This window comes from Poecile atricapillus, chromosome 3, assembly GCF_030490865.1.
Source record: "Poecile atricapillus isolate bPoeAtr1 chromosome 3, bPoeAtr1.hap1, whole genome shotgun sequence".
Lineage (NCBI taxonomy): Eukaryota > Metazoa > Chordata > Aves > Passeriformes > Paridae > Poecile > Poecile atricapillus.
The window spans coordinates 2533801-2553777 of NC_081251.1; the positions used below are offsets into that span (position 1 = coordinate 2533801).

Here is a 19977-nt window from a genome sequence, read left to right on the forward strand (position 1 = left end):
ACAGGGTGCCCAGAGAAGCTGTGGCTGTCCCTGGATCCCTGGAAGTGTCCAAGGCCAGGCTGGGTGGGGCTTGGAGCAGCCTGGGATAGTGAAGGTGTCAGAATTGTAACAAGATGAGATTTAAGGTCACTTGCAAGTCAAACCACTCTGTAATTCCATGATTACTGTGGCACCACTGCCCAACTGTGTCTGATTTAACCAGCTGTGTTTCTGTTTCCCCTCCAAAGTGGACCCAAGCTGAGGAAGGTCATTTCCATGCCGAGACCAGCATTCCCATCATGGTGCTGGGAGATTCAGCCTCATTTCCCCTCCTGGAAGGGGCTCATCCCACCCCAATCCCGAGGCAGTGCCCTGGGCATGGTCCTGGCCCCGAGTGAGATGAGGCCTGACGTGCCTTATTAGAAATCCTTCCGACTGTGAAAGCGCTTTTACTGCAGCTCTCCTGAGCGCCGGGGCTTCCACGGCTTCCCTGGGGAACACGAGAGCTCTATTAGCTCCTGAAATTCAGTTAGGAAATTTTCTTAGTTAATTTCATCCCATTACTCTTAGTTATGTCTTCCAGCAGAACCTTAATACCGGCCCCATAGGGGATCTAAGTTTCCTGTGCAAGGCTTTGGAGGAGATTTAAGTTTGGGATTCATTGCGTTTCTCCCTTTCCAAGCTGACAGCAGAGCAGGAAGTAATGTCCTTTGGCCCCTTCCATTAAGCTGCTACATTGTTAGAAACAGAACAGCAGCTTCTCATCAATATAACGATGGCCATGGGTTGGCTGGGGGATGCTGCTCATCTTTCCTGAGTTTGCTGGGAGGGCTGGGAATTATCTCTGCTGTCCCTGTGACCCTCAGGTGTCCTTGAACCTTTTGGTGACTCGCTGTTCTCAGCTGTGAAATAGCCACTACCAGCTTGGGAGATGAGTCAAGGCAAGGGAAAAGTGCCAAAAGCCTCTAATTCTTGGGTTACCGAGGAATATTGGCATTAGGAAAAACTTCCTGACTTCAGGAATGGCACAGCACTAAGCAGGTTATCTACAGGAGCTACAGAACATTTCTCAGGAGCAAATTAGCTGAAATCTGTCAGGATGGTTCTGAGATACTTGATCTTAACACAGAGAGAAACATCAGGTGATTTCTTTATATTTTTTCCAGCTCTTTCAATCCTGTCATAAGGTGTTTGTTAGTCAGCAACTTCCAGGGGGAGATTCAACTTCATTAAGCCCTTTGAGACGCAGGCAGTGGGTTTTTTTAGGATCTTTGCTGTTTGTGCTCCTGAAATGCTTCGAGATCTGGGCGAAGGCACTTTGCAAAGGCACCCAGCAAAGTTCACTTTACCATTCAGACACGGGCAAGAATCATCTGCCTGTGTGAAGGTTCAAGTGGTTTGGCTCAGGGTCATTGCTCTGTGTCTTCATAGAATGCAAGAGCAGCCATTTTCTGCTTGGCACACAGGATCTGCCTTATTTTGCATTAGATCAAGCTCTGTTCCCTCTCAGACATGCATAATATACAAGCTTCCTATTCTAATCAGTTGTAAGCAAATCCCAGTTGTTTGGCAGATTGCAGGCAGTAAAATAGAATGCAAGGATGTCTGTCCAAAGCCTCACCACGCTATGGTTTCTTCAAGAATCCAGCACCTAATGAGTTATTTTGCTTTCTAGAGAGCTCAGGTGCTTTTTGTGTCTTTGTGTTCTCTTTCTCTCTCTTTTTAAAAAAATAATAAAAAGATGATCTGTGGGAGGGGCAGCTCCTTGCAGCAGACTTCAGATAAAATTCTTGTAATCTGCCAAGGTCAGAATAACTGAAATCTACATTTAGAAAAAGCAACTTTGTCAGTCTGATCTGTAACAACACTGGCTCGTGCAGCAAACCCACATTTTAGAAATGGGAATTCTCCTCTAGTCCAGATATTCTGCTGCATTTCTCCAGCACTAGTTGAGATCCTCTGTGCTCTGTCTCCCTGCTGGTGAAGGTGACAAGCAGGATCTCATCCCAGGTGATGATGGTTGTGGTGTTTATCATTCTTTCTATCTGTGCCTGGTTCACACCTGGCCAGCAGCCATGTGGCTGTGGACAAAAGCTCTTATCTCCTATCCTGTATTTTTAATCCTGCTATTGCAGCTCTGGGCGTTCTTGTTATTCACATAAATATGTAATTCCTTCTAAATCCTGCTAAGGTCTTCAGGGTGCTTCCGGAGAACTAATTATACCTAGTTCCATTTTATATGCTAAAATGTGTTTAAAAAGTCAAAGGTCCCTCTGGCATGAGTATCATGAGAAAGAGTAAGGCAGAACGTTGCATTTATCCAGGATCATTCTCTGCACGTGCTGCTATCAATGTGCTGCTCGTTTATCTCCTCTCTGAACTTAACAGTCACTCTCTTATCTCTTCTCAGACACCAAGGCTTCCCTTGCCTCTAATAATATTAATTGTCACTCTTCTCTGGACCTTTTTTATTCTTACATTCAATTTTTAGTGACCTGGGGCAGGTGAGTGGGGACTCAAGCAGAGCTGATTTCCATATTTCCAGGGTGAATATTCCAGCTTACACAAGCAGCTGAATCCAAGTCCTGTTGTTCTCTGACCTCCAATCTAAAATTTGGTTTTTTTTGCTGATCACTTTTATATATCGATTTGAGAGTATCTCTTCTTGGAATCGTCTCTCCTGAAGAGCTACTACTGATTTAGACCTGGTCATGTACACGAGGAGTTGGAATTTGTCCTTTTCCACGTGCAGTGCTTTGCTTAATGCCGAGATAACAAATGAAGTTCAGTCGTGGGAGTGTTAATTGCTGTGAATTTCAAAACTACCAGCTTTTTTTGTATCCAGTGTAAATAATTCTCCTTGCAGAACTTTATTTAATGGAACTGTTAGTGCCAGTGGTTTTAGGGCACAACTTGTGTGAGTCAAGGGCTGGTGCTGAGTTCATACACAGAACTTCTCGCTCTTTACAATCATGTTGAGACCTCTAGGTGCTGCCTGCTGTAAGGACAGAGTAAAAATACAAGTCTGGTGCTGTGATTTCTGTCTCCTCCAGCTTTCTGGGTTTGTCTCAGTCCTTCCTGGTGTTGTTCTTCCTGTTTAAAAGACACAGAAGGAACCAGGAACAAGAAGCTTGTATTAATCAGCTAAATTATTTTCTCAGCTATTTTAACATGGATTCAGGAGGCAGGGAAAGCCATGACAACCTTGTCACACAAACTGTGTGAAGTGTCCCCTGGCAGGTTCAGGCTGCATTTTATGTGGTTGTTCATAATGTCTGGGCTGTCCAGAACAGCTCCAGGCTGAGGGAAGAGGATTCACCCAGTCCATGTGTAATGTTACTCCTGGGACAAACCCACTGAAGTGAATTACAGAATTAACTTAGAAGTGATCTGGGAAGCATTCAGAAGGAATTCAGGACCAGGCTGGCACCTTGTCACCTCTGGCTTTGCTGCTCCTGTCAACAAGGAGGATCCAGGAGCACCATCCAGCCCAGAGCACGGTTGGATTTTCCCATTCCTGTTTTCCAGAACTGTGCAGAGCATTCCTGCTGACTCTCACTGCAGCCCAGTGCTGAACAGAGTCCAAGCCTACCTCAGCCAGAGGAAACTCTCTGCCATCGAGTAACAGATGTGAGGTCTTTACACAAGTAATAAACAGAGTCATTACGAGGAGAAGTGAGGGAGGAAAATTCCAAAGTCAAACTCTTAAGTTGTTGCATCATGTATTTATGGGCTCTTGGTCAGACTGTGGAGCACTTTATACAGACTGAAAGAATGTTCTATCAGAGAACCCTATGGGCTTTAGCCACAAAAGTCACTACCACATCCTAGATTATTTTTTAGTTCTTTTTTGGGTTTTTTTTTTTTGGGTGATCCTGGATAGTACAGCTTTCTTATTTGTTTGATTTTCCTTTGGAACACACAAAAGTTTAAATTTGTTTTGAATACTAAGCTGTGCTTGAGGAACTCTTGTCACCAGCATAGAAGAAGTACCTTTTATAATACTTTTCTCTCTGGATTGGGAATAGCAGCATCCTCAGCTCTGTCAGGCTTGGCCTTTCTGGTGCTTTTGTTGCATTGTATCTTTTGGCCACAGTGACTTCACAAAAACTGATCTTCCCAGCTGATGATCTTTTTTGTGCCTGTGAAGTTGTTGTTCCCAAAGTGGGTGACCTTGGATGCTGCACCATTAAATTTCTGTTCAGTTCTTGCCCTTAGGATTCTCTATTCCTTTTTATGGTGCTTCAGTTCCCTGCAGTGATGTGGCTTCTGACTTTGGCCTCAGCAGATTCATCACCATGTACAGACGTTTTTCTGTCAGCATCATTAATTGGTTTTGTTTTTAAGATGCTCCAAAGATGATTATTGAGGAGTATCCCTGATTGTTGTCTTCCGTGCCATTAGCTTAATTTTTCAGCCTCTTTTTAGTTACATGTTTCCTTTCTACCCTATCTTGTAAAATTATACTAATCTTTGTCTTTTCCAAAATCATGGATAATTTCCCATTATGTCACTTTATCAAATGCTTTAATAAAGTCCAAAAAAATGCTAAGAATAATTAGTTTTTTTCTGGTAAACAACTCCTCAGTTGTTTTTGGAGCTTTACTACCAGCACTTTTTTAGTCATGTCTCCAAAAAGGATTGTCCTCAGGAAACTCAGCTGATCTGAGCCAGGGTGACAATGACATTTAAGAGGAAGCACATGGCAAAAACCATGGCTCAGGGTAGGGAGCACAAATCTTGGATTGTGGATTGATTTAATCTCCTTTCTTGGCTCTGCATCTTTTAACTTTGCTTTTCTTCTAACCTGTAAATTCTTATAATAATATTAAAGAGCAAGATGAAAAAAGACAATTTCAGAATACTTCCTAAAGGGATTGATGATCTGGGTATAAAAAGTGGTCTTGAAATATGAAACATGATGGGTGTTGGTAAATGAAATAATCTTTTGAATCTTTGGAGCTTGTTATTTCCAAGATAACTATTCATAATCCTGTAGGCAAAAAGAAAAAAGAATTTATAAAAAAGTTGGATAATAAATTCAGCTATTTCCCCTCCCTATGAATGGTGAATGGTCACTGAACAATCTTCAGCAAATAAAAAAAAAAGATGTTGCTGCTGCCAAGTTTGAGAAATACTCTTTAAGGATCCCAAAGTTTCCTGATAGCTTAAAACTTCCTTTAAATCTCCTTCTTTGCTGTGCTGTCTACAAAGAACCTCCTGAAGTTGGTCTTGGCACTGCAGTAGTTTAATCCACTGCCATTACTGGGTTCATTCATTATTTTTCATTTTCCTTTGCTTCTGTCCATCTGTTGTGTTGTATTTAGGTTGCAAGGTACAGAATAGATTGATACTAAAAGATTAAATATATTTTCTGCTACCTGTCTGTCCAACACTTAATGGGATAACAGTTTTGGCCCAGATCTTGGAGATACTGCATGTTAGGAAAAATACATGTATTGAGCCCAAAGTCAGATTTCATCCTGACTTTAGGTGCTGGATAACTTTAGGTGCTGCAGGAATTGGTCTTGTCTGTGGAATCCTGTAGGATCCTTTCATTTAGCTGAATTAATTTTTATTTTCTGAAAATGTGGCAGCAACTGGGGGCTCTGCTGAGCTGAACCAAGTCTGGTCCAAGACTGGAAACTGAAAACAAAACCTTGTGGATTTTGGAGGGACAATGCTGGTGGTGATGTTGGGAGCTGTCAGTTTATACTAAGATTAATCCCAAATTTCATGGCTGGTATTTTAACTTTCCTGGAGGCTTGGGACAAAGGGATGCTGCAAGATTCCCATCCAGAAGAAGTAAAACCTTACTGAGGCTAAAGTGAGGAGAACCTGAGGAACCTTGGTGCTCACACTGATGTTATTTACAAACATCCAGGGCTGAACTTCCCAGTTTGGGTTTTCAGATGAGCTGAAAACCGAGCTCTGGCTCTGCTGAGTGGAATATTTTGTTCCAGAGAGCAAATAAAGATGTTCTGCGTTGAGTAATGTAAAAAACTGAAGTTTTGCTATTTCTTTGTGTTGCCATATAAAGCCTTGGAATCCTGTGTTGTCTTGTGAGTGGTGTGTGTAAAAGCCTCAGTGTCAATTAGAGTTTTTCTGGTTGGAATTGTGGGTCACCAGCAGCAGAACATCCCTTCCCAGTGGGTGGGCCAGGGCTGATTCCTGCAGAGCCTCATCCCTCCTTGGAGATGTTTCACCCATGGGCTGACCCTGCCTTGGCTTTGCTTGTGAGGACCAGATAATCCAAAATACAACTGAAATAACTCTTGCCCTGTACCACGTTAAAAATGAAGATGAGATGTTTGTTTTGCAGTTGTTTGCAGGAAGGTTTTGTTTATCACTCGCAAAGTCCACCAGATTTAATGCACATAAATATCCCTGCAGCATGGAGGCCTCAATTTAAATATTTCAAGTAAATAAAAGGGAACAAGAGATCCTATTATTCATGCTTTGGAATTCATTCTTAGGAAGAGCTTTGAAGATGCTGTTTTTTCACACCAACCACTCGTTGCAATATCGCAGGACAATTCTCACTTTGTCTTGTCTTGGTGGACTGGTTACTTGCTGGCTTCAAAATATGTCCACTTTTATTTTGTGAACAATTTAGTGAACTCTGTTGACTTTGAGAGTCTGGTGGTGCCAGTAAATTTAAGAATAAATTGAAGTATATTCAAAATTTCAGCTGTCAGCGTCTTCAAGGTGCCTTAAGCAGAAAGTACCTGTGTGTTTCAAATTGCTGCAAACTCCAAACCTTGCCATTCAGAAGAGGCCTGTTGTGTAATTTCAAAAATGCTCTTATCACCAAATCCAATTACGAGGAGGAGTAAATCACCACCTCGGATGTCTTAACTATTCTTTTTTTTTAATTGTTAATTATCTCGACAGTAGGGTGCTAGAGATTAGGAGGCAGAGATTATCTTTTTGCAAGTACGAGGCTTTCAGAGCTATTATCAATTAATTCTGTTTTTAAACAAATTTTAGGATAATATTAATAGCTTGATAGGATTGTGGTCCTGGAGACCGCTGTCAAAATTTTGAGAAAGTGATGTTGAAAGAATGAAAACCTCATTCTGTGAGCTTTGAAGGTCATCCAGCTTTCCCCACTCCCGTGCAAGGTGTATTTTTGGCATTTTAATCTACGTGGCAGAGGAGATTCCTGCTAAGAAACATCAGTGAAACGACTCTCTCAGAGTTTAGACAGCAACTTGTAAAACCAGAACTGAGAGTCAGCTCTGTTGTGTGAGGGTTTTTAAGGTGTACTGACATGGCTCTGGAATTTATGTACACAGACACATCCTGAGGTGTAAAATAATTTCAGTTTCTCTCCTTCTGATGCTCTAAGTGATCTAGTGCTGGTGAAATCTCTCCTCCAGATTTGCACTTGCAATGAAAAGAAATCCAAGAATGAAACATTTCTTAGAGTGAAAGGCTTAAAAACTGTGATGTCCCTGGACAGAGTGTGGCAATACCCTGGGCCTGAAAGCTCAAGTTGGGAATGAGAAAGATTTTTAAAAAAGGAGGATTTTTGCAGTTTGTTTCCAAAGTTGATTTAAAGTTATGGTATATTCTGCACTGGATAAACCCCCAATTTTTTATGTTGGGACTGGATATCTCTGCAGATTGAACAGAAGATCTGGGCTAAATTCCAGAATTGCTGAAAGACCTGTGGTCAGTGCTGTAGAAGAGGTCAAGCTACAGTCCTGCAGTGGTTTCTCCTATTCCTGTAAATCCATGGACCTGCAGCTGTTGTGTTTTGTCAGTGGTTTTTCTGGGTTAGGGATTTTTTTTCTTAGATTTGTTTTGCTGCTTAGGTCTGGTTGAGCTGATGCCTCAACTCAGGTTCATCCAGAGAGTTGCACTTCCCATCCTTGCCTGGTTATGTTTTGCAGTCCTGGGGGAAGTTCTCAGATCCATCAGAGTTTATCTGTGGAGGGGATGCCTTTGAGCTTTAATTTTGCTGTCAAAAATAAAAATGACTTTATATTGTGGGTTTAGTTGACACCCATGTCGTTACTGGGGAATCAATAGAAATATCAGCAGATAAAACTGGTGGTGTCATCTGCTGACCTCACTGAGAGTGGCACTAGTGATACTCTTGGCCAGTATTTACTGGGAAATAAACCAGTCATTACACTTTCTGATGAGATTGTGCTCTGAATGTCACTTCTCTGACAGGCTGTCTCATGCCACTGCGAGATAAGATCTCAGGCACAGATGACAGACTAACTTCAAAAATATTTCCATTGATTTGACAGCCTGAATAATAGTTCTGCTAAAAGCCACAAAGACTGGAACAGTGACCTCTGCTTGCTGGGTGATACTGGGGTGATAAATGTACTAATGAGAGATAAATAGGTAACTACTTGTCAGTGGAAAGCAGAGGAACTCTTGGGAGGGGAAACCAGATAGGGAGCTGAAATTACAGCATCTTATCAGAGCCAAAGGAGCAGCTTTCACCTCGTGTATTTTGAGACACCAGAGGGTTTGGCAGGGAGCTCCGTTCCTGGGGACAGCACAAGCTTCTGTTCATCCACAGGGGTGGGAGCTGGGCAGTTGTGCTTTTCCATCCCTCCCTGGGCTGGTGGCCGAGCCCTTGGCTCTGGCTTTGCTTTCAGCATCCCTTGGAGAGGATCTTTGGGAGCTGCTGTGGAAGGAGCTGGGCCCAGCTGCCTTTTCAGCCGTGTCCTCCCGCCTCCCTTGGCTGCACAGCCGCTGCTCTTGGCACGCGTGGGGAGCTGGACCGGGGAGGCAGCCGGGCACAAAACATTCCTGCAGAAAGGGAATGAAGGAGAGGATGGGATCATTCCCTTTGCTCTGTGATTAAATTGTGTTAAGCTGGACTGCAGCCTGAGTTTCGGGGAAGATGAATCTCCCATTCCTGGAAGTGCCCAAGGCCAGGTTGGAAAGGGCTTTGGAGCAAGCTGGGACAGTGGAAGGTGTCCCTGCCTTTGGCAGGGGGTGGGAACTATACAGGGTCTTCAAGGTCCTTCCTGGCCAAAGCATTCAGTGGCTCTTTGGTCTCCAGCAGAGGAGTTGGAGCCCCAACAGGAGTGCCAGGATATTTCACTTGCAGGTGAAGCTCCTGCAGGGATGGAAATGGGAACCCAGGGATGCAAACGCAAAGTGAAGTGAGGGAGTGAGCTTGCAGCACATCTGCTGTTCTTCAGTAAATATCCATCTGTGTATTCTTGCTCCCCATTAATTGCAAGGTCAGTTTTCCTTCCTCCAGTGAGAGTGATCTGTGTCCCAGTGCCTGGGTGACCTCACCTGAGAGTGATTCAGCTGCAGCAGCACCGTGAATTGTTTCCCTGCAAAACATTTGAGCCTCTCCACTTTGAACCCCTGCCACACTTGAAAGTTTTAACCCCTAGGTTCTGCTGTAAACTAAGCATTTCCTCAACCTGGGGTCTTTTGATCAGTTTTGGGGGTTTTATCTCTTGCCTTATCTGGAAAAGCACCGACCCTGTCCGGCCTTCTGCCACTCTGCAGTTGTCATTTCAGACACTTCCCTGGCAGCTGCAAAGCTGATAGGAAGCAACAAAACTTCCACTGTGGATTATCAGGAACACTACTGAGGCATTGCTTAATGCATCTGATATCTCAGCCTCGAGAACAGAAGGGGAAAAAAAAAGAAAAAAAAAAAGATTGGCAGCTATTGCAGGAATTCAGAGAGGGGCACCTTGGTAAAGAGCCGGGGGGAGGCTTCTCCTTCCATTACAGAGCCCTGGGCTGAGATGGATTCCCTCTCCATCATTGTCCTAAGCACATTATCCCTGAAAGAAAGAGGGTTTCTCTGAATCTGCAATTTTTCTAGGCTTCAGTGTTATTGAAATGAAACGGCTTCAAGGATATCTACATTCTTTACCATCATATGGATTCTCATCTCATGTAAATTATTTGGCCACTTTTCATTTTAATCCTCCACTGTCATTTTCTACAAAAGAGATCATTTGGTTTCTTCATGGAAGGTATTCAGCTGACAGCTGCCCTTTGTCTAGAAAGCAGTGTGCCTTTGCAGGAGTTACTTGTGCCTGCTCCTTTTCTTTTTTTCTTTCCTTTTAAGTTCATATTGCTTCATATTTTTCATGTGTAGCTTTCAGAGACTTTTCAGACTGTGAACAGGTTTGTGGCTGTGAAGGGAATTTTAGACATCCTGCATTCTTTCCCTGTGTACCTGGCTGATAAGAAACAGAACTAGAGGCAGAATAATTAATTTACTGCAAAAAGAACTGTAGTCCAAAAAAGTCAGAGTGTTTTCACAACTTCTGTATGAGAAAACAAAATAGTCAGTGATGAAGTCTTGAATTTTTTTCCTTCCCTATCTTGAAAACTTAATTATTCTCATCTACTTTTCAGGAATCATATAACCACAGAGTCATTAGGGGTGCAAAAGACCTTTAAGATCATCAAGTCCAACCATCAAGCAGCATTGTGTTCATCACTAAGCCATGTCCCCAAGTGCCACATGGTTGGAGGTTTTAAATGTTGTGTTTTGTGGCGTGGTGTGTCAGCCTCAAGACCTTGATGGGATGGGGATGAGGTGTGATGTGTTGGTAGAGTTTATGCACAGGGAAGTTGGAGGCTGAGGAGGAAAATCAGCAATTAGGGTTGGATATTTTGGGTTAGCTGGAGCTGTGAGACTTTTTCCTTTCAGGGTTTGAGCTCTGATAAAGCAGCTTGCACTCCTTCAGACAATGAAAGCACCGTGTGGTCCTGGAGAGGAACAGTATGGGCTCAAGAATGGCCTTAAGCTGAAGGGGGGGTAGATTTAGGTTGGATTTGGGGAAGAAATTCTTCCCTGGGAGGGTGGCACAGGTTGCCCAGAAGAAGCTGTGGCTGCCCCTGGATCCTTGGAAGTGTCCAAGATTGGGTTGGAGCAGCCTGGGATAGTGGAAGTTGTTCCTGCCCATGGATGGATGTTGGAACTGAATTATCTTTAAGGTTCCTTTCACCCCACACCATCCTGGGATTCAGTTCTGAGGAGAAGATTCAGTTTTGGGGCGCTCAAGTTGAGGGCTGGCCAAGTTTATAGGGAGGTGGAATGTGTGGGAGAAGTCACATCTTTAATGAGGATCCAGCAGGGGGAAGAACAGGCAGGTTCTAAAATTATTGTCAACTGCAGAAACAGAGTTTTAACTGCTCCAGGAGTTCCCCTTCCAGCTGGTACCCACTTAGCTTTGTGATCCCCACAAAAATTACCAGGATAGCTCTGTGACAACTCACTGAGATTTTTTATGCTTTTTCATAAATTGGAGATTTGGTATGAGAAGAATCTCACATTTTCTAGTGAGAATCACTTTTCTTGTAGACATTTTTAGACATTTTACATGAAAAGATCAGAAATTCCTGTTTGAATTTAAGGAAACGTTTCAGAATGATGAAAAATGTCAGGCAGATGAATTGTTTATAGCTCAGTTGTAAAATGTTTAGAGATAAGAATTACTGTTTCAGCAGTTTCTGAATCACAGAAATGATTGGAATACACAGAACTCCTTCCTTTGCTAGAAGAGGTGTCTCATCCATTGTCCATTTCTGGAAGTTTGCTCCATCACAGGGAGATTTCCTGTTATCACAGAGAACTGTAAGCATGGGCTGAAGTTTTGTTGTTGGTAGGAAGTATTTTTGTTATTTGTGGGAGGCAGCAAAAGCCTGGCTGAGGCTTGGTAGAGGGACAGTGTCGAGTTAGGTGACAAGAAAAGGGTCACTGGTGGCTCTGGTGTTGTCTTTGCTGCTTTAATTAGCGTCTCAGTTTCTTGCATCAACAAGAATGGGCAGTTCAAGGACACCCTGATTGATAATTTTAGGTATTTGTAATATTTCTTCCATAAATGTTGATTTTTGTACATGTGGTGCTGACCTGGATTGCTGGTTGGGACTCCAGGGCAGGCAGTCTGTTCATGTAAATAACAGAGCAGCAGTTTTCAGCTGTGATCTCTCGATGCTCCTTTATCTCAGGGTGCTTCAAAGAGGAAATGATTCTTGGCTCTGGGCAGAGGGCAGTGCTCTGCAGGTGGGAGAGCCGAAATATTGTCATGGGGCTGTTGAACTGGGATCCTCAGCTTCTGCTTCCATCACTAACTACTGGAAAAAGCGTTTTCTGCTGTTTTCCAAGTTCTCCAGTCCCCAGAAATGCACCTTTGTACAGAACACGACCCCTTTGAGCAGAAATTTGCACACATCACTTCAAAGGCTGGAATCACAGAAAGGGGATGGACATGGGAGAGGGGAGAATACACTTTAAAAATTGCCACATCCAGAGGGCGTGATGTTCATTCTAAATTCTCATAAAGATGAGCAAAGACACCAATCCTGTGTCAGGGAGCTCCTCCTTTGATTCCTCAGTCACCTTAATTCCAGCAATTAAGTTCATTCTAATACTAGAAGTGTTGGCTGGCAAACTCCCAACTTTTCCAACACTTGAACCTAAGTTTAAGGCAGAGCTGCCCTTTTTTTAGAGAAGATTGAGGCATTCCTATGGTTCCATTTGCTCTCTTCCAGCAGATCACCTGGAAGTCCATGAATGGTGCAACTCTCTGAGCTGATGTGTGATTTCTCTTGCTCACTGAGCAACAACTTTGAAATAGGGACCCCATTTTGGGCATGGCTGTGGCTGTAAATGACTCTGTGAACAGGGGGATGAGGTAATGGCACCTAAAATTCAGCCTGAGCGTTCAAAGTTTGCACAGAAACAATTCCTGTATGGAACAGAATCTGGATTTCCATAGAAAGTAGCTGGGGCCAATCCACTCAGTGAATAATGGAAAATAATAATTGCCTCAATATGCCTGAATCTCCTACTACCAATTGATCTACAGTTAAGGAAGTACATATCTTATTTTCAAATCCAGAGCAGCTGTCCAACAGCCAGACCTGCTGCTTGATCAAAGTTGATAAAGGAAATCCTAGGATTATATATTATGGATAATCTACAGAAAAAACAGTGGTAGTCCCTGCTTGTGGTGTGATTAGCAGAGTCCATTGAAGTAAACAGGACATTTTGTTGGTTTTAATGCAGATCTGATAAGCTCTGCAGAATGTAAATCAGTTCATTAAAATTTGCAGAGTGGTTCAATGAGGTAAAAGAAGAAACAGTTTTAACTTTTATAGGATGTTTACTGCATATAAAGTACAAAAAAACCCACAAATATTCTGGAAAAAATGCTGTTAGAAACGTGCTGTACTCAGTGTGTCGTTCTGAGGAACATTGAAAAATTTTAAATTGTGGTTTTAAAAAAATAATCTGACTGTAGAAATTGTCCTTTGTAATTTCACAGCATCTCCACACCATACCTGTCTCTGCACCATTTGTGAGGTTTTGTATAATATAGATGTTAAAAGTATGTATGGATGTGTATATCTTAACAAATATATATGAACAGGGATCAAAATAAATGTTAAACAGTTCCTTCTACCTAAGCTGTGTCAGGGGATAAATAATAAATAAATGATAATAAAGTCAAAGGCCTGTGGTGTCTTGGAGATGATGCTTCACTTGACAATCTTACTCACTGATATCAGTGGAGTTGCCTGCATTTTTGGGTGTCCTAGTAGAATATTCCAAATGCTGAGATAATGTTCATTTTTCTGAGGGATTTGGGAAGTTTTCCTTTATTCCATGTGGACATAAGTGCAGGCTGATGTTACTTTATCCTTAAAATTCACTGTGTCTGGTACCTCTGGAGGAGTGATGCATCAATCAGCAGCTGACGCCTTTTAGTGGAGCTGCTTTGGAACCTTCATGCTCTGATTTCTTAAGAAAAAAACCTGGTTTTTTTTCCCCTTTTGCAGTTACTTCAATGAGAATCAATATCCCGACGAGGCAAAGAGAGAAGAAATTGCCAACGCCTGTAACGCAGTTATACAAAAACCAGGTGAGGAGCTGCTGGGGGGCCCTTCCCAAAAACAAAGAGGTTTCAGCACCTTGAGTTCTCAGACTGATGCTTGCAGAATCATTTGGGTTGAAAAATACCTCCAAGGTCATCAGCCTTTGACTGATAAATGAGGTTTTTGGAGGAGGAAAGAGCTCTGCTCTCCTGTTTTTGGGTGTTTTACAGCTTCCAGCGAGAGATCTGATATTAGAACCTGAGTGTTAACGGAGAACCTTATCTTTAGGTCAACAAGTTGCATTTTCCCTGTTTCTGGAGAAGTTATACTTGGGAGAGGAGCATGAATATTCAGTGTAGTGTTAGTGGATGCACCTGCCTTTGCTTAGTTTTGCTAACCAAACATTTACATAGATTTCAGAACTTGTGTTTTGGATATATTTAGATTTCATACAACCAGAAAAAAAAAATTAATGAGGAGGCAACTAAGGCATGACTCATGCACATGGAATCACAAAATTATTTAGGATGGAAAAGCCTCTGGGATCGTTGAGTCCAACCATCCCCAGCAGTGCCAAGGCCACCACAGATCTGTGTCCCCAAGTGCCACATCCACAGGGCTTTTAAATCCCTCCAGGGATGGGGACTGCACCACTGCCCTGGGCAGCTGTGCCAGGGCTGGACAGCCCTTTCCAGGCAGGAATTCCTCCCAATATCCAACCTGAACCTCCTCTGGTGCAGCTTGAGGCCGTTTCCTCTTGTCCTGTCCCTGTTCCTTGGGAGAGAAGATGAATCCCCACCTTGTTATCCTTTCAGGGGGTTGTGGAGAGCTGGGACTGTCACAGGATAGCACAGGGTCAGACCAGTTTAGAATGGAAATGACCTTTGGGGTTCATCTGGTGAGGCAGGATCAGTTTAGGTGAGATTGTTCAGTTTTCAGTATCTCCAAAACCAGAGCTTTTCCCACCTCCAGGCCTCTGTTCCACAACATTGAGCACTCTCACACCAAAGTACTTTTTCCCTAATACCTGCTGAAATTTTCCCTGAAAAATCCATCAGGAAGAGGACCAGAGAGCTGAGGATTTGATTCCTGGCTCTGCTGCTGGTTTGTGGAGCAACCTGGAACAAAGTGCTGCAAGGCAGTGTCAGGGAGCAGTAAAATACTGCCAGTGGTGCTGATGCATTCAGCAGCATCCAGGCTATCAATTCCCAGAGTTTTCTTTCTTTCACATGTCTCATCTCTCCTAACTTATTTAGGTGTGCAGATTGCTGCAATTACATGGGTTTTTTTTTTGTATGCTGAATAAATAAACTTTGAGAAGGAGTCAGAAGCAGGGGGGCTCAACCCTGTGGAGCCTGCAGAGGTCTGAGGATGCAGATATGGAGAATATTTTGTATAGGGTCAAGAGCAACAGAAGAGGTTTCCAGAATGTCCTTGGAATACTGAATTCCTCCAGACTTCCCTTATTTATACTGATGACCAGATAAAGACATAGTTTTCTGTAGCTGCCTTATGGTTTTTGAGGATTTTTTTTTGTTGGTTTAGGTGTAAAAATCCAGTGATCTGGTTTCCAGCATCCACCTCTGTTCTCCCAAAAGATCCTGAGTGTCCTGGCACAGCTGGGAGAGTGTGATGGGGCTGAGAGAAAGGAAAGCAGATTGCAAGGGTGACACAAAACCTCTTCATTCATTTTGCTGCTGTATAAAACCATGAACTGTACCCTGGTGACACAGAGTAAGAGGAGGAGCCCCAGGGGTGGGGTTTGTGGCAGGAATTGCAGTTTTTGGAATCTCAGATCTGTACTGGAACTGGAAAAGCAGCCCTTCATTCTCCCATGGCTCTGGATTGAATTGGTTGAAAGAAATCCCTGTATTTCAGATTTTTAAAAAGCAGAAGAAAAGAAGATGTGTGGTAGTTAGTGCCTCAGCACCTGAACACAGGAATTTGATCCACATAAAGTTCACTTTTTTCTCAGTTACTATACCTTGCCAGTGCTCTCTGTGTTTCAGGGGTTTATCCCACAGAATCCCAGAGCTGTTTGGGTGAGCAGGGACCTCAAATCTCATCTAAAGTTCCAATCCCAGGACAGGGACAGGGACAGGGACACCTTCCACTGTCTCAGGTTGCTCCAATTCTTGTCCAAGCTGTTCTTAGACACTTCCCAGGGATGTGGCAGCCACAGCTTCTCTGGAACCCAGTAACACCACTGAAATATTATTTTTCCCTTCTGTTGCTTTCCTAGGTAAAAAGTTGTCGGATTTGGAGCGAGTTACCTCCCTCAAAGTGTACAACTGGTTTGCCAACAGGAGGAAGGAGATCAAGAGAAGAGCCAATATCGGTAATGTATCACAGAGCCTGCCTGCAGGGCTTGGGGTTTGCTCAGGAGAGGTGGCAATTACGTAAGAATAAATTAGTGAAAACACCAGAGGTGCTGACAGCCTCAGGAGAAATGTGGAGGAATTATGAAAATGAGCCCCTCGCTGTTCCAGATTTTTTGTGAAATACGTATAATTTGTAGAATTCTGTCATCAGTGCTGGAAAAGGGATGCAGTTACAAAGTTTTACTGGAAGATCAGCTTTAAAAAGCAAAATGAGAATTTTATAGGTGGAAGCAGAGTTGCATTTTCCCTCCTTTGAGTATCCAAACTCAAATCTGAAATGAAACCTCGAAATTATAAATAAAGGAGATAGAGATGTTGGCAGGATCACAAACTTAGTGTGGTGTTTATCCTGGTTATACCTCTGCCCCTGACAGCTTTCCAAGGTTTTGTCCAAGGACAAGTGAGTGGAAAAAAGCCATATTTTTTGTTGATGATCAGGAAAAAACAAAAGTCACTTCAGAGTTAACCCTGTGGGTTCTTAGCTGATAATAAGGAAATCAAAAGTGACTCTGAACTTGTGGGAAGGAGACTCTCTGGTGTGGGTAAGACATTCTAGGGAGAATAAATCACCTCAGTGGCCTGGATTCAACAAACTCCTGCCATTCATAAAAAATGTGATGCTCTTACTTAGATATGAGGAATTACTTTTGCAACACATGGGTGAACAGACATCCATATCTGCTTATTTCCAGTATTTTTAATTATTTCAAATGTTCCACTATTTTGCCTTATTTCTGAATAAGAAAAAAACCTTCTTATTATATCATTTAACACATTGCTGAAGTTTAACTAAATTTATTTTTCTGCAAGTAAAAATGGCTTCTCAAAGGGATGGGGGAATAAAGCAAACTCAGTCTAAGGCGGGTGGAGTTTAGTGTTTGGGGAGGAGGTTTGGAAATAAATTAAAAAGAACCAAAGGGAGCTTTAGATGTATGGATTCTACTGGAAGCTGGATTTTTGTGTTTTCAAATCCCTGAAGTGCTTTCAGAAATTTCTCCCATCTGTTTTCAGGCACTGCCCACCCCCTCGAGTCCTGGCCAGTCCAAACTATGGGGGAAGATTTACAGGGAATGCCTTTGCCACTCCAGTACCTTAGAAATTACACTGATTTCTGTGTAGGACTGCCTGGATAACAGGGGTTTTTACTCACAGACAAGTTGGCAGGGAAGGTTTTCAGGCAAACCAGTGTTTACACCTGTGTTGCCTTCCCAAATGTTGGAGAGTGAAGAGGAAGGGGCTAAGAACTAACCCTGTTCCTCCAGTTATTCTAATTTCCTGAAAAAGGAAAAATAAAAAAAAAGCCCAGTTGCTTTAACTACTCCAATGCATCAGATAAATGAGGGATCCATTTGCTTTTTTCGAAGAAGCAGCAATCCTGGAGAGCCATGGAATAGATGTACAGAGTCCAGGAGGTCATTCCAACAGCGACGACGTGGACGGCAACGATTACTCGGAGCAGGTGAGCACCGGAGCCTCGTGGCCCAAACAGGGAGAGCTCAAACACCTTAAAAGGCCCTTTTGCCTCTGGAAAATCCTGTTTTGTTTGGCTTTTGTGTTGTTGTGATGGGGAAAGGGTGAGACTCCATTATTCACCCACATGGATTTGTTGCCTCACAACAGGACACTTGGCAAGTCCGCAACGGAGAGGAGGAGGGACGATGTTCCGAGGGAGGCAGAGAAGCAGAGAAGGTAGAAGAAGACAGGAGGAACTGCTCCAAACAAGCAAGTTACACCCCTCACACCACACACAATGTCTGGGACACAGCAGGAGAGCCTCACCTCAGCCAGAGCCCTGCCATACTCACTCTCTCCTTCCCCACACTCTGAGTTCCCCTCCCTCAGGAAGGGATGGACAGGTCTTTCACAGTCTTGTGTGTCCCCAGAAATTGTCCCCGAAGAACTGGGCACCTCTTGCACCTCTGATTTCTTTCTGCAAGAAAAGGCCAGGGCCACACCTGCAGACATGAGCAGGAGGGAGGGTCCCTGCCCAGGAGCCTTCAGAATTCCTTGTGCCAGCCTTTCCCAGCAGGATTCTGAGCGCCCTCCTGGAAGGTCCTGAGCTCCCTCTGTTCCGTGGGAGAACCTTTCAGGAGCTTCTTGGGATCACCCCTTTGACACTGACAGACAAAGGATGAAGGGTGGGGGGGAAAGGATTTGATTAACTAAACTCTGACCTTTAATTGGCCTATTCCATATTGTTCTGCAACAGTGTGCCACTATTTGGATTGTTTACATATTATCTGTCTTTTTTTCTTTGTTCATTTGTTTTTGTTTGTTTGCGTTTTTATTCTTTCCTGTTCTCTCTTTTTCTTGGTTGTTTTTAACTCTTGACAGCAACTTCTTTTTTAAATTCTCTAGCAAAAGAATACCCTTTCCCGCACTCTGAGCCCTCACCTACCCTAAAGTTGGTGACCCTTCCTTCACTCACCTTCCTGACAGGTATTGCATCCCTTTCCCAGTTATCCCAGTGTTGGCCAAACCCCCAGGGCCGTGTGTGCTTGGCACCAGTGACTCCACCAGTTCACTCACCTGCTTTTGAGAGGAGATCTTTCTGTGCTGGATCACTTTTCACTGCCTGTTCTGGGAGAGGCTGGGAGTTCTCCCTCTCCAAAGGCTGCTGCTGGAGTGGAACAGCAGCTGAGTGGCCTGGAATGAGTCCCTGGCACACTTGGCTCTGGCCCAGTTCAGCAGGTCCCTGGCAGAGGCATCCCCAGCTGCTCTGCTCCTGATGGGGATTGAGACCCTTTTTATAGGTCAGCACCAGCAGATTTGGTGGCACCAACTTTTCTGGCTCTCAGTGATGAGAAACTGCTCTGTGACTGCTGTAAAATATTTAGGAACCACTGCCAAGCCCAGAAAATTCCCTGTCAGACAGATACAGGACCAGAATACTGAGGTGGAGTGTGATGTAGACTCCCAAACTACGTTTTTCTTCTGTGCATTAACCAGCATACTTCAAAAAGAGAAATAAATTGGTTATTAAAATTTAAAGATCTTTGTTTAGAGGCCTTAGAAATGGCATTTCTCAGTAATCTGGGCTCCTCTACGAGGTGTAATTAGTCGTTAGCAGCAAAGCAGATTAAATGGCAGATTCTCCCAATGACCATTTAACATCCCTCAGCTGCTAAACCCAGAAACTGTGTTTTCTACAGCAACACTTAAACTCTAATAAATTTTAAAAACACAAAGTTCATCTAAATACTAATGAAGTACCTAAAACCCCAGATTTTAGGGCACTGTATTTGTGCCATGATAAAGATTTCTGAGAGGCCCTAACATTTACCAGATCCTTGTGGTAAATGAATGAATCCTTCTAAATAACCTCAGGATTTTACCAAAACCTGTTTTTTCTTTTTCCTTTTTTTTTTTTTTTTTTGTCCTCCTCAGCATTTGCCACCCATCATCTTCATTTAAAAATGCTTTATGCACATTTTAAATTGTAAATCACACAAGTTCATCACTTGAAGGCTCTTGGGAGACTGATAAATGTTTATCATTTGCTTTCTCTAAATGATAATTATTTAAAAATCCAAGATCACAGGGGGATAACTATGAGTACCCTGTTTTAAAGAGGGGAAAGCACCAAGATTTTTCCCAAAATTCCTTACTTGATTTATGGTGGTTCCAGTACCCTTCAGTCACTGGTTTTCTTATCATTCAAAGATTTTTCCAGCATCTTTTCCCCTGTATCTGTGTGAATTTAATGTTTTCGTAGGATGCTGACTTGGACCAAGGGTTGGGCTTGTGTCATGGTTCTGGTCAACAGTTCCAGTTAAAGTACTTC

At 43.1% G+C, this 19977-nt stretch overlaps 1 protein-coding gene across 10 annotated transcripts in view; it reads left to right on the plus strand.

The window, feature by feature from the left end:
• Positions 1-19977, plus strand: part of HMBOX1 (homeobox containing 1) — a 116949-nt gene that overhangs the window by 80831 nt on the left and 16141 nt on the right. For 3 of the 10 annotated variants that reach the window (XM_058834211.1, XM_058834210.1, XM_058834216.1), the window contains 4 exons: positions 13777-13859; positions 16055-16150; positions 17558-17652; positions 17814-17915. In XM_058834211.1, the coding sequence (XP_058690194.1) occupies positions 13777-13859; positions 16055-16150; positions 17558-17652; positions 17814-17915 (376 nt within the window). Of the gene's footprint in view, positions 1-13776; positions 13860-16054; positions 16151-17557; positions 17653-17813; positions 17916-18551; positions 18633-19977 lie in introns of all 10 variants that reach the window. The other 7 variants (XM_058834218.1, XM_058834219.1, XM_058834212.1 and 4 more) reach the window with 7 other exon arrangements.